At 41.4% G+C, this 15,492-nt stretch overlaps 1 protein-coding gene across 1 annotated transcript in view; it reads left to right on the forward strand.

The window, feature by feature from the left end:
• The first annotated feature begins 10,870 nt into the window (after positions 1–10,870).
• Positions 10,871–15,492, forward strand: part of COLGALT1 (collagen beta(1-O)galactosyltransferase 1) — a 72,651-nt gene continuing 68,029 nt past the window's right edge. Inside the window, exon 1 of the mRNA XM_053717935.1 lies at positions 10,871–11,165. Within this exon, the coding sequence (XP_053573910.1) occupies positions 10,939–11,165 (227 nt within the window). The 5' untranslated portion in view covers positions 10,871–10,938. The remainder of the gene's footprint in view (positions 11,166–15,492) is intronic.

Raw genomic sequence — 15,492 nt, forward strand, 5'->3', positions numbered from 1 at the left:
ACATTGTTAGTGCCTTAGGCAGAATTTCAGAAAGGTTTTGAAAGCTAAACTGTAAAAGCTGCATTTAAGAGGAATTCATCTAGTGCTGATAAAAAGCTAAAGCCTTTCCTTTATTTCATCTACAAACAACATCTCTTTCTAGATTGTCTAAACTATTATCTATACTATACGTTTGTAATGTCCGTCACCGTCGGCAGTGGCGCACACATCCTCAAAGGAATGTTGGCAGCGCGAGGCAGCCGAAATAATTCACCTGGATTCTTTCACCACCCTGCTATTTTCGGAATCCACCGGGATGCAGCGAAGGCAAACGGAGCATTACAAAAAAAAGAACTTACCTGATAAATTCATTTCTTTCATATTGGCAAGAGTCCATGAGCTAGTGACGTATGGGATATGCAATCCTACCAGGAGGGGCAAAGTTTCCCAAACCTCAAAATGCCTATAAATACACCCCCCACCACACCCACAATTCAGTTTAACGAATAGCCAAGTAGTGGAGTGATAAAGAAAGGAGTAAAAAGCATCAACAAAGGAATTTGGAAATAATTGTGCTTTATACAAGAAATCATAACCACCATAAAAAGGGTGGGTCTCAGGTAAATTCTTACATAAATTATGTTTTCTTTCATGTAATTGGCAAGAGTCCATGAGCTAGTGACGTATGGGATAGTAATACCCAAGAGGTGGAACTCCACAGAAGAGTCACTAGAGAGGGAGGGATAAAATAATAACAGCCATTTTCAGCTGAAAAAAATTAATCCACAACCCAAAATATAAGTTTATTCTCATAAATGAAAAGAAAAAAACTTAAAGATAAGCAGAGGAATCAAACAAACAGCTGCCTGAATAACTTTTCTACCAAAAACTGCTTCCGAAGAAGCAAATACATAAAAACGGTAGAATTTAGTAAATGTATGCAAAGAAGACCAATTTGCTGCTTTGCAAATCTGATCAACTGAAGCTTCATTCTTAAAAGCCCACGAAGTGGAGGCTGATCTAGTAGAATGAGCTGTAATTCTCTGAGCAGGGCTTTACCCGACTCCAAATAAGCCTGATGAATCAAAAGCTTTAGCCAAGATGCCAAGCAAATGGCAGAAGCCTTCTGACCTTTCCTAGAACCAGAAAAGATAACAAATAGACTAGAAGTCTTCCTGAAATCTTTAGTAGCCTCAACATAATATTTCAAAGCTCTTACTACATCTAAAAAATGTAAGGATCTCTCAAAAGAATTCTTAGGATTAGGACACAAAGAAGGGACAAAATTCTCTATTAATGTTGTTAGAATTTACAACCTTCGGTAGAAATTTAAATGAAGTCCGCAAAACTTCTTTTTCCTGATGGAAAATCAGAAAAGGAGATTCACAAGAAAGAGATGGCCAAAAGGAACAACACTTTCCAAGAAAGTAGTTTAATGTCCAAAGAATGCATAGGCTCAAACGGAGGAGCTTGTAAAGCCTTCAAAACCAAATTAAGACTCCAAGGAGGAGAGATTGATTTAATGACAGGCTTGATACGGACCAAAACCTGTACAAAACAGTGAATATCAGAAGCTTAGCAATCTTTCTGTGAAAAAAAAACAGAAAGAGCATAGATTTGTCCCTTCAAGGAACTACAAACCCTTATCCAAACCATCCTGAAGAAACTGTAAAATTCTAGGAATCCTAAAAGAATGCCAGGAGAATTTATGAGAACACCATGAAATATAAGTCTTCCAAACAGATTTACGAGCCTGTAACATAACATTAATCACTGAATCAGAGAAACCTCTATGACTAAGCACTAGGCGTTCAATTTCCATACCTTCAAATTTAATGATTTGAGATCCTGATGGAAAAACGGACCTTGAGACAGAAGGTCTGGCCTTAATGGAAGTGGCCAAGGTTGGCAACTGGACATCCGAACAAGATCCGCATACCAAAACCCGTGAGGCCATGCTGGAGCTACCAGCAACACAAACAATTGTTCCATGATGATTTTAGAGATCAATCTTGGAAGAAGAACTAGAGGCGGGAAAATACAAGCAGGTTGGTAACACCAAGGAACTGTTAACGCATCCACCGCTTCCGCATGAGGATTCCTGAACCTGGGCAGGTACCTGGGTAGTCTCTTGTTTAGATGGGAAGCCATCACATCTGAACAATCTGAGAAAACACATCTGGATGGAGCGACCCCCCCCCCCCAGATGTAAAGTCTGACGGCTGAGATAATCCGCTTCCCAATTGTCTATACCTGGAATATGAACCGCAGAAACTAGACATGAGCTGGATTCCACCCAAGGAAGTATCCAAGATACTTCTTTCATAGCTTGGGGACTGTGAGTCCCACCCTGATGATTGACATATGCCACAGTTGTAATATTGTCTGTCTGAAAACAAATGAACGGTTCTCTCTTCAACAAAGGCCAAACCTGAAGAGCCCTGAAAATAGCACGGAGTTCTAAAATATTGATTGGTAACCTCGCCTCTTGAGATTTCCAAACCCTTTGTGCTGTTAGAGATCCCTAGACAGCTTCCCAACCTGAAAGACTTGCATCTGTTGTGATCACAGTCCAGGTTGGATGAACAAAAGAGGCCCCTTGGACTATACAATGCTGGGATGCATGAGAGAAAAAAATCATCTCACTCTGAATCCTATTCGGGACCCATGAGAGACAATACTCTGAATCCATTGATTTTGGACAGAATCTGCCCAAATGTTTTGGAAGAATATTAATCTGCCCCCCATCAGCTGAGCTGGAATGAGGGCCGCACCTACATGCAGACTTGGGGGCTGTCTTCAGTTTCTTAAATGGTTTGGATTTACTCCAACTTGAAGAAGGTTTCCAATTGGAACCAGATTCTTTGGGGAAAGGATTAGATTTCTGTTCCTTATTTTGTTGAAAGGAACGAAAACAGTTAGAAGCTTTAGATTTACCCTTAGGTCTTTTATCCTGAGGCAAAAAAACTCCCTTCCCCCCAGTGACAGTTGAAATAATCAAATCCAACTGAGAACCAAATAACTTATTACCTTGTAAGGAAAGAGATAGTAATCTAGACTTAGATACCATGTCAGCATTCCAATATTTGAGCCACAAAACTCTTCTAGCTAAAATAGCTAAAGACATAGATTTAACATCAATTTTGATTATATCAAAAATGACATCACAGATAAAATGATTAGCATGTTGAAGCAAGCGAACAATGCTACACAAATCAGGATCCATTTCCTGTTGCGCTAAGCTTTTCAACCAAAAAGTTGATGTAGCTGCAACATCAGCCAAAGAAATGGCAGGCCTGAGAAGATAGCCAGAATATAAATAAGCTTTCCTTAGATAAGATTCAAGTTTCCTATCTAAAGGGTCTTTAAAAGAAGTATTATCTTCCATAGGAATAGTAGTACGTTTACCAAGAGTAGAAATAGCCCCATCAACTTTGGGGATCTTTTCCCAAAACTCCAATCTAACTGCTGGCAAAGGATATGATTTTTAAAACCTTGAAGAAGGAATAAAAGAAGTACCAGGCCTATTTCATTCCTTAGAAATCATATCAGAAATAGCATCAGGAACTGGAAAAACCTCTGGAGTAACCACAGGAGGTTTATAAACAGAATTTAAACGTTTACGTTTTAATATCAAGAGGACTAGTTTCCTCAATATCCAATGTAATCAACACCTCTTTTAACAAGGAACGAATATACTCCATTTTAAATAAATAAGTAGATTTGTAATTGTCAATATCTGAGGAAGGATCTTCTGAATCGGATAGATCCTCATCAGAGGAGGATAATTCAGTATGTTGTCGGTCATTTGAGATTTCATCAACTTTATTAGAAATGTTAAAAGACCGTTTACGTTTATTAAAAGGCGGGATGGCAGACAAAGCCTTCTGATTCGCATCAGCAATAAAATATTTTATATTTACAGGTATATCATGTACATTAGATGTTGAAAGAACAACAGGCATTGTACTATTACTGATGGACACATTCTCTGCATGTAAAAGCTTAGCATGACAACTATTACATACCACAGCTGGAGATATAATCTCCACAAATTTACGACAAATGCACTTAGCTTTGGTAGAACTGTTATCAGGCAGCAGGGTTCCAACAGTGGTTTCTGAGACATCTTGCAAACGTAAGAGAAAAAACAACATATAAAGCAAAATAATCAATTTCCTTATATGGCAGTTTAAGGAATGGGAAAAAAATGCAAACTGCATAGCCCTCTGACATAGAAAAAGGCAAGAGGCATATAGGAATGGGATTTAAATAATGAAATTGTTTGGCGCCAAATATGACGCACAACGCAAACTGAAATTTTTTTGCAGCTAACAGCATCCGGAAATGACACACTTGCGTCATTGTAGACGCATCCTTGTGCAAGGAACTCGGCGTCAACTAAGACGCCGGAATGACGAATTTGCGTCATTGGACGTACCTTTGCACCAAAAAAAATTCTTGCACCAAGAATAACGCAATAAACGTTGGCAATAAACGTTGGCAATTTAATGAAAAAGCAGTCGATTGAAAAAAGACTAAACCCCAGGTGAGATAAATATTTTCCTAAATATGTTTTTTTCCCAAATATGAAACTGATAGTCTGCAAAAGGAAATATACATAAACCTGACTCATGGCAAATATAAGTACAATACATATATTTAGAACTTTATATTAATGTATAAAGTGCCAAACCATAGCTGAGAGTGTCTTAACCCCTTAACGACCAAGGACGTACGCCACACGTCCTCAAAAAAAATACAGTTAATGACCGAGGACGTGTGGCGTACGTCCTTGATCTGGAAAGCAGCTGGAAGCGATCCTGCTCGCTTCCAGCTGCTTTCCGGTTATTGCAGTGATGCCTCGATATGGAGGCATCCTGCAATAACCCCCCTTGGCCATCCGATGCAGAGAGAGCCACTCCGTGGCCCTCTCTGCACCGGACATCGGTGGCCGGTATCGTTGGCGGGTGGGAGCTTACGTGGGAGGCGGGTGGGCGGCCATCGATGCTGTGTGTGGAGTGGAGGGGGGCGGGATCGGGGGCGGGACCTGCGGGAGCGCGCGCATGCACGGGGGGGTGGGCGGGCGCGTGCGCGGGTGGGAACCGCTACACTACAGAAAAAAAAAAGTTCAAAGTAAAAAAAAAATAATACATTTTCAGCATTATAAATTTAATCTAAGGGATCTGGAAGGGGTTGGGGGTTGGTCTTGGTGGGGGGGAAAGCTACACTACAGAAAAGGGAATTTTTTTTAAGAAAAGCCACATTTTGTACAAAACTGGGTACTGGCAGACAGCTGCCAGTACCCAAGATGGCGCCCATTAAGGCAGAGGGGAAGGGTTAGAGAGCTGTTTGGTGGGGGATCAGTGAGGTTGGGGTCTAAGGGGGGATCCTACACATCAGCATATGTAAATATGCTTCTTTTTTTTTTTAAAAAAAAAGGGCCAAATACCTTTTATTTTAGTACTGGCAGAGTTTCTGCCAGTACTTAAGATGGCGGGGACAATTGTGGGGGAGGGAAGAGAGCTGTTTGGGAGGGATCAGGGGGTCTGATGTTTCAGGTGGGAGGCTGAGCTCTACACTAAAGATAAAATTAACCCTGCAAGCTCCCTACAAGCTACATAATTAACCCCTTCACTGCTAGCCCTAATACACGTGTGATGCGCAGCAGCATTTAGAGGCCTTCTAATTACCAAAAAGCAATGCCAAAGCCATATATGTCTGCTATTTCTGAACAAAGGGGATCCCAGAGAAGCATTTACAACCATGTGTGCCATAATTGCACAAGCTGTTTGTAAATAATTTCAGTGAGAAACCTAAAATTGAGAAAAATTTAACGTTTTTTTTTTAATTTGATCGCATTTGGCGGTGAAATGGTGGCATGAAATATACCAAAATTGGCCTAGATCAATACTTGGGGTTGTCTACTACACTACACTAAAGCTAAAACTACCCCAAAAAGCTCCCTACATGCTCCCTAATTAACCCCTTCACTGCTGGGCATAATACACGTGTGTATTTTAGTACTGGCAGACTTTCTGCCAGTACTTAAGATGGCGGGGACAATTGTGGGGGAGGGAAGGGAAGGGAGCTGTTTGGGAGGGATCAGGGGGTGGGATGTGTCAGATGGGAGGCTGATCTCTACACTAAAGCTAAAATTAACCCTGCAAGCTCCCTACAAACTCCCTAATTAACCCCTTTACTGCTAGCCATAATACATGTGTGAGGCGCAGCAGGATTTAGCGGCCTTCTAATTACCAGAAAGCAACGCCAAAGTCATATATGTCTGCTATTTCTGAACAAAGGGGATCCCAGACAAGCATTTACAACCATTTGTGCCATAATTGCACAAGCTGTTTGTAAATGATTTCAGTGAGAAACCTAAAATTGTGAAAAATTTTAAGTTTTTTTTAATTTGATCGCATTTGGCGGTGAAATGGTGGCATGAAATATACCAAAATGTGCCTAGATCAATACTTGGGGTTGTCTACTACACTACACTAAAGCTAAAATTAACCCTACAAGCTCCCTAAAAGCTCCCTAATTAACCCCTTAACTGCTGGGCATAATACACTTGTGGTGCGCAGTGGCATTTAGCGGCCTTCTAATTACCAAAAAGCAACGCCAAAGCCATATATGTCTGCTATTTCTGAACAAAGGGGATGCCAGAGAAGAATTTACAACCATTTATGCCATAATTGCACAAGTTGTTTGTAAATAATTTCAGTGAGAAACCGAAAGTTTGTGAAAAAATTTGTGAAAAAGTGAACGTTTTTTGGATTTGATCGCATTTGGCGGTGAAATGGTGGTATGAAATATACCAAAATTGGCCTAGATCAATACTTTGGGATGTCTACTAAAAAAAAATATATACATGTCAAGGGATATTCAGGGATTCCTGAAAGATATTAGTGTTCTAATGTAACTAGCGCTAATTTTGGAAAAAAATGGTTTGGAAATAGCAAAGTGCTACTTGTATTTATGGCCCTATAACTTGCAAAAAAAGCAAAGAACATGTAAACATTGGGTATTTCTAAACTCAGGACAAAATTTAGAAACTATTTAGCATGGGTGTTTTTTGGTGGTTTTAGATATGTAACAGATTTTGGGGGTCAAAGTTAGAAAAAGTGTGTTTTTTTCCATTTTTCCTCATATTTTATCATTTTTTTTATAGTAAATTATAAGATATGATGAAAATAATGGTATCTTTAGAAAGTCCATTTAATGGCGAGAAAAACTGTATATAATATGTGTGGCTACAGTAAATGAGTAAGAAGAAAATTACAGCTAAACACAAACACTGCAAAAATGTAAAAATAGCCTTGGTCCCAAACGGACAGAAAATGGAAAAGTGCTGTGGTCATTAAGGGGTTAAAGGGACACTGTACCCAAAACATTTCTTTCGTGATTCAGATTGAGCATGAAATTTTAAGCAACTTTCTAATTTACTCCTATTATCAAATTTTCTTCATTCTCTTGGTATCTTTATTTGAAATGCAAGAATGTAAGTTTAGATGCCGGCCCATTTTTGGTGAACAACCTGGGTTGTCCTTGCTGATTGGTGGATAAATTCATCCACCAATAAAAAAGTGCTGTCCAGAGTACTGAAACCAAAAAAAAAGCTTAGATGCCTTCTTTTTCAAATAATGATAGCAAGAGAACGAAGAGTAAATTAGAAAGTTGCTTAAAATTGCATGCTCTTTCTGAATTACAAAAGAAAAAATTTGGGTACAGTGTCCCTTTAAGTAATGAAAACATACTTACCGAAAGACACCCATCCACATATAGCAGATAGCCAAACCAGTACTGAAACAGTTATCAGTAATGGAATATGAGAGTATATTGTCGATCTAAATAAGGGAGGTAGGAGATGAATCTCTACGACCGATAACAGAGAACCTATGAAATAGATCTCCCACAAGGAAAACCATTGCTTTCAATAGGTGATACTCCCTTCACATCCCTCTGACATTCACTGTACTCTGAGAGGAATCAGGCTTCAAAATGCTGAGAAGTGCATATCATTGTAGAAATCTAAGCACAAACTTACTTCACCACCTCCATAGGAGGCAAAGTTTGTAAAACTGAATTGTGGGTGTGGTGAGGGGTGTATTTATAGGCATTTTGAGGTTTGGGAAACTTTGCCCCTCCTGGTAGGATTGTATATCCCATACGTCACTAGCTCATGGACTCTTCTTGCCAATTACATGAAAGAAAAACACCTAACCGCACGCAATAAGTATTAAAAAAAAAAAAAGACCCGCAATAAATATTAAAAAACCCCCAAAAAAACGCCTGTACAAAGTATTAAGAAAAAAAACTAAACTACCTAATAAAATTAATAACCCCTAAATCTGCAAACCCCAACATCGCAAACTACCTAATACATCTATTAATCCCTAAACTGCTAACCCCCCACAACGCATTAAACCTAATTTACCTATTAACTCCTACACCACCAACCCCCACAACGCAAAAAACTAATTTAATGACTAAGCCCCCTAAACTTACACCCTCTAATTAACCCCTTAATTACAATAAAAATAAACTACATTACAATAAAAAATACAAAAAAATTTACATTAGATTAATCTAATTACAAAAAGTGAAAAAAGGCTAACATTACAAAAAATAATAAACACATTATCAAAAATAAAAAAATTAAACCTAATCCCTATGAAAATAAAAAAGCCCCCCCCAAAATAAAAACACCCCCTAATCTAATACTAAACTACTAAAAAATAATGTTATATAATTCTGCACATAGTGCAGAATTATATAACATTATTTTAATGTTATCGTTATAAACCCTTTTATTCCCTTTTAATTTTTGTAAAATATGTCCGTTTTTCAGACCCGCTCTGTGTACTCTGCTGAGCGGGTCTGTTTTTTTTACACAGCGCATCGGGCCAGCTGTATAGTCACAGCACGGCCCGACCGCGCCATAACACTAAGTGCAGCTCGCTCCAGAGCAGGAGCGAGCTGCACTTAGTGTTATGGCGCGGTTGGGCCGGGCTGTAACTATACAGCTGGCCCGATGCGCTCAGGAGCGAGCTACACTTAGTGTTATGGCACGGTAAAAAAAACAACACCAAAACCCCAAAGAGGTACTCACGGTTTCAGAAGTCCGGCGGAGAAGGTCTTCCAGGCGGGCCCATCATCTTCATCCACAGCGAAGGCGGTGAGGAGCGGAGGTCCGGAGCGTTCTTCCCAGAAGTGGTGATCCTCAGCGGCGGTCCTCGGAGAAGGCATGGAGGTTCCTCTTCAGGCGATCGTCCGCCGCACACTGAAGAAAGAATTCAAGGTACTCCATATTTATTGGGGGATCTTGAATTCCTATTGGCTTAAATTTTCTAAATCAGCCAATAGGATTAGCGCTACTGACATCTTATTGGCTGATTTGAACAGCCAATAGAATTTCAGTAGCTCTCATTTTATTGGCTGTTTTGAAAAATTCAGCAGCCAATAGAATGAGAGCTACTAAAATCTTATTGGCTGATTTGAACAGCCAATAGGATTTTAGTAGCTCCAATCCTATTGGCTGTTTTGAAAAATTCAGCCAATAGGAATGCAAGGTACCCCAAATTGATTGCGGTACCCTTCATTCAATATTCAGTATACCACAAACATCGGATGAAGAGGAGCCTCCATATCGCTGAGGACGACCGCCACCGCCGCCGAGGATCGCCACATCTGGGAAGACCGATCCGGACCTCCGCTCCGCGCCGCCTTCGCTGTGGATGAACATGATGGACCCGCCTGGAAGAAGACCTCCGCCAGACTTCTGAAACCTTGAGTACCTATTTGGGGCTTTAGTATTAGGCTTTTTTTTTTTTAAATGTATTTTTTAACTTAGTTTTTTTTTTGGGCACTTTGAAAAATAGCTGAATGCCCTTTTTAGGGCAGTAAAAAAAGCTGAATGACCTTTTAAGGGCAATGCGCATACAAATGCCCTTTTCAGGGCAATGGGTAGATTAGGTTTATTAATGTTAGGTTGTTTTTTTTTTATTTTGGAGGGTTTGGTGGGTGTGGGGACTTTATTTTTAATGTAAAAGAGCTGTTTAACTTAGGGCAATGCCCTACAAAAAGCTCTTTTAAGGGCTATTGGTAGTTTAGCATTAGATTAGGGGGTGTTTTTATTTTGGGGGGATTTTTTATTTTCATAGGGATTAGGTTTTTAGTTTTTATTTTGGATAATGTGTTTATTTTTTTCTGTATTTCTATTTTTTATTTTTTGTAGCTTGGGGGGTTGTTTTACAAAAAATAGCAGAACTATACAACCAAAAAAACTGTGTCCAGCTCCAATGTAACACTATTGAACTGAATAACTGTGTTCTTGTTGTCCCGTTCCCCTCAAGTTTATAAATTAGCTTTGTAGGGAAAAGAGAATACATTTTATATCAAACTCGCCTAGTGCATAGATCTAATCCACTCTAAATCTGGTATTTCAAGGGCTTCTGGTTATTTTAGGAACGTAACCAGCCGGTCCCTGACATCCAAGCAGCTGATACCCATATTACCCAGTTACCTTGGTGTAAAAGTAAATTAAATAATTGTATTCGATGTGTTTGTTTAATATAAAAAAAATAGTTATACATAAGAAGTGTAGGGCTACGGCGAGCCTGTATACTGTAGTTATTAATTACTAATATAACAACCCTCTTGTATGAGAAGAGTGAACATAGTCTCCGATTGTTCTGAAATGTGCGCTTCTTTTATACACACTACGATCCCTGAGTTGGCAGTGCGCCCACCCCTTTAAGAGATCGCCCAGCTGAGAGTAATGCTTCCCCTTTAACGATTTGCGTCGGAGGTTAAATATACACCTCTTTAAAGGGAAACACGCTTCAAGCGACCAATCATAACCATCCTTAATCCACTCTGTCGACTCCCCCTTAAAGAAGACCCTCTGGCCATAAACTTTTAGTCGGAGGATAGAAAGTAACTTTATTCGTCAATATGATCAGAGTAAGGATTTGTTCTCTATTTCCAGCGTTACTGCTGTTCTCGCTGCTTCTCGAGCTCACTGCGGGTTACTTTCCGGAGGAGCGTTGGAACCCCGAGTCGCCCTTTCGGCCTCCCACCGTCCTTATTGCACTTATTGCGAGAAATGCAGAGAGCTCCCTACCCGACGTACTGGGGGCTGTGGATAGGCTGCTGTATCCCAAGGACAGGCTCTCCCTATGGTAAGCACTTTACTGGCTAATGTGCGTTGTGGAGGCAGAGTTATCCCGGTGACAGGATTTTATTATGGTGAGCACGCTGAAATATACTGATATTTACATTGTGGGTAATATATGCTGTAGACTCCTGCGGATAGAGAGCAGTACAGGCTACAGACTCTAGGGGATGCAGAGCAGCATGGGATACAGTGAGTAGTATAGGCTGAAGACTCCCGAGGATACAGAGCAGTATATAGACTGCAAATTCCTGGGGATACAGAGAGCAGTATATAGGCTGCTGGTTCCTGAGGATAATACAGAGAGCAGTATATAGGCTGCTGGTTCCTGAGGATATAGAGAGCAGTATATAGGCTGCTGGTTCCTGAGGATATAGAGAGCAGTATATAGGCTGCTGGTTCCTGAGGATACAGAGAGCAGTATATAGGCTGCCGGTTCCTGAGGATACAGAGCAGTATATAGGCTGCTGGTTCCTGAGGATACAGAGAGCAGTATATAGGCTGCCGCTTCCTGAGGATACAGAGAGCAGTATATAGGCTGCTGGTTCCTGAGGATACAGAGAGCAGTATATAGGCTGCTGGTTCCTGAGGATACAGAGAGCAGTATATAGGCTGCTGGTTCCTGAGGATAATACAGAGAGCAGTATATAGGCTGCTGGTTCCTGAGGATACAGAGCAGTATATAGGCTGCTGGTTCCTGAGGATACAGAGAGCAGTATATAGGCTGCCGCTTCCTGAGGATACAGAGAGCAGTATATAGGCTGCTGGTTCCTGAGGATAATACAGAGAGCAGTATATAGGCTGCAAATTCCTGGGGATACAGAGAGCAGTATATAGGCTGCTGGTTCCTGAGGATAATACAGAGAGCAGTATATAGGCTGCTGGTTCCTGAGGATACAGAGCAGTATATAGGCTGCTGGTTCCTGAGGATACAGAGAGCAGTATATAGGCTGCCGCTTCCTGAGGATACAGAGAGCAGTATATAGGCTGCTGGTTCCTGAGGATACAGAGAGCAGTATATAGGCTGCTGGTTCCTGAGGATACAGAGAGCAGTATATAGGCTGCCGCTTCCTGAGGATACAGAGAGCAGTATATAGGCTGCTGGTTCCTGAGGATACAGAGAGCAGTATATAGGCTGCTGGTTCCTGAGGATACAGAGAGCAGTATATAGGCTGCTGGTTCCTGAGGATACAGAGAGCAGTATATAGGCTGCTGGTTCCTGAGGATACAGAGAGCAGTATATAGGCTGCTGGTTCCTGAGGATACAGAGAGCAGTATATAGGCTGCTGGTTCCTGAGGATACAGAGAGCAGTATATAGGCTGCTGGTTCCTGAGGATACAGAGGGCAGTATATAGGCTGCTGGTTCCTGAGGATACAGAGAGCAGTATATAGGCTGCTGGTTCCTGAGGATACAGAGAGCAGTGTATATAGGCTGCTGGTTCCTGAGGATACAGAGAGCAGTATATAGGCTGCTGGTTCCTGAGGATACAGAGAGCAGTATATAGGCTGCTGGTTCCTGAGGATACAGAGAGCAGTATATAGGCTGCTGGTTCCTGAGGATACAGAGAGCAGTATATAGGCTGCTGGTTCCTGAGGATACAGAGAGCAGTATATAGGCTGCCGGTTCCTGAGGATACAGAGAGCAATATATAGGCTGCCGGTTCCTGAGGATAATACAGAGAGCAGTATATAGGCTGCCGGTTCCTGAGGATAATACAGAGAGCAGTATATAGGCTGCTGGTTCCTGAGGATAATACAGAGAGCAGTATATAGGCTGCTGGTTCCTGAGGATAATACAGAGAGCAGTATATAGGCTGCTGGTTCCTGAGGATAATACAGAGAGCAGTATATAGGCTGCTGGTTCCTGAGGATACAGAGAGCAGTATATAGGCTGCTGGTTCCTGAGGATACAGAGAGCAGTATATAGGCTGCTGGTTCCTGAGGATACAGAGAGCAGTATATAGGCTGCCGGTTCCTGAGGATAATACAGAGAGCAGTATATAGGCTGCTGGTTCCTGAGGATAATACAGAGAGCAGTATATAGGCTGCTGGTTCCTGAGGATAATACAGAGAGCAGTATATAGGCTGCCGGTTCCTGAGGATACAGAGAGCAGTATATAGGCTGCCGGTTCCTGAGGATAAAGAGAGCAGTATATAGGCTGCCGGTTCCTGAGGATACAGAGAGCAGTATATAGGCTGCCGGTTCCTGAGGATACAGAGAGCAGTATATAGGCTGCCGGTTCCTGAGGATACAGAGAGCAGTATATAGGCTGCTGGTTCCTGAGGATACAGAGAGCAGTATATAGGCTGCTGGTTCCTGAGGATACAGACAGAGAGCAGTATATAGGCTGCTGGTTCCTGAGGATACAGAGAGCAGTATATAGGCTGCATGAATAAGGGTTAATACCTGAAACGTTGTATTAACATGTCTGTGTTCTAATAAAGGAAGAAATATTTTTCTAAGTGATGGTGCTGTGGACATTTCATTTCATTTTTATGTGAAGTGGCTTAACAAGATATTTGACTTCGAGGAGCCAGCCATACTTTGTTGTGTGAAGTACTACATTTTACTCTGATAAGCTGAAATATTCTGTAGTGCTCTCTTATCAAGTTATAGAGTAACACAGTCTCCGATAGCCACAGGACACAGTGTAGTATCTTGTTTTTGTTTTGCCCTAGGCACTGGTAAATCTGCTGCCCCTCTGACCCCCCCCCCCCAACCCAGACTCCCTCGCTCTCGTTATCTCTCTCCCTCGCTCCTCTCGTTATCTCTCTCCCTCGCTCCTCTCGTTATCTCTCTCCCGCGCTCCTCTCGTTATCTCTCTCCCGCGCTCCTCTCGTTATCTCTCTCCCTCGCTCCTCTCGTTATCTCTCTCCCTCGCTCCTCTCGTTATCTCTCTCCCTCGCTCCTCTCGTTATCTCTCTCCCGCGCTCCTCTCGTTATCTCTCTCCCGCGCTCCTCTCGTTATCTCTCTCCCGCGCTCCTCTCGTTATCTCTCTCCCGCGCTCCTCTCGTTATCTCTCTCCCGCGCTCCTCTCGTTATCTCTCTCCCTCGCTCCTCTCGTTATCTCTCTCCCGCGCTCCTCTCGTTATCTCTCTCCCGCGCTCCTCTCGTTATCTCTCTCCCGCGCTCCTCTCGTTATCTCTCTCCCGCGCTCCTCTCGTTATCGTTAAAAAAAATCCTGTGGCACACCACCATTCCAAAATTTTACAAAATCACACATTGTAGCCTAATACAGGATATATATATATATATATATATATATACACACACTGTACTGTGCTGTCATGCCATGCCTCCTACAAACTATACGTGACATATTGACATTCTTTTACAAACAATCATAATGATGGTCTGTGAATGATTGTCAATGTCATGGTTGTAAATGATGCCTGATGAGCCTGTCACATACCTCCTAATATTTCAAAATTTGAAAGAGGGACACCCCCGCACTGTTGTCAGTCTGCCGCGGCACACCTGAGGATCTCTCACGGCACACTAGTGTGCCACAGCACACTGGTTGAAAAACACTGTCCTACAGAACCCAAAGCAACAGACTTCAACTGGGGAGGTCTGGGGAAAATTAAGGTTAGAGGTTGACAGGTGAACTTTAGGGACAGGTGACTAAGACTTGATATGGTGACAGAGGGGCTGTTGCTATGTAAGCATGTGTTATTTTCCATCTTTATATAGAAGATGAGGCTGGCATACTTTGTTACATTAAAGTATTACTTAGGCACAGCCCCTGTATTAGCAACTATCCCAAGAACTATGGTCAGTGTATGGTGACCTCTGTATACCAGTGATGTGGTACATGCTACATTATGCCAAGACATGTTTGGTTAGCAGCACATACTCTGCAATAGCTTTTAGATAAAAAAACTTTCATGATTCAGATAGGGCATGCAATTTTAATCAACTTTCAAATTTACTTTTATCATTAAATTTGCTTTGTTCTCTTTGTATTCTATGTTGAAAGCTAAACCTAGTTAGGTTCATATGCTAAATTCTAAGCACTTGAAGGCCGCCTCTTATCTCAGTGCATTTTGACAGTTTTTAACAGCTAGATAGCGCTAGTTCATATATGCCATATAAATAACATTGTGCCCACTCCCATGGAGTTATTTATGAATCAGCACTGATTGGCTGAAATGCAAGTTTGTCAAAAGAACTGAAATAAGGGAGCAATCTGCACAGGCTTGGATCCAAGGTATTCACAGAGGTAAAAAGAATATTAATATAACAGTGTTGGTTATGCAAAAACTGGGGAATGGGTAATAAAGGGATTATATATCTTTTTAAACAACAATAATTTTTGAGTAAAAGCAAGA

Source organism: Bombina bombina, chromosome 6, assembly GCF_027579735.1.
Source record: "Bombina bombina isolate aBomBom1 chromosome 6, aBomBom1.pri, whole genome shotgun sequence".
Classification (NCBI taxonomy): domain Eukaryota; kingdom Metazoa; phylum Chordata; class Amphibia; order Anura; family Bombinatoridae; genus Bombina; species Bombina bombina.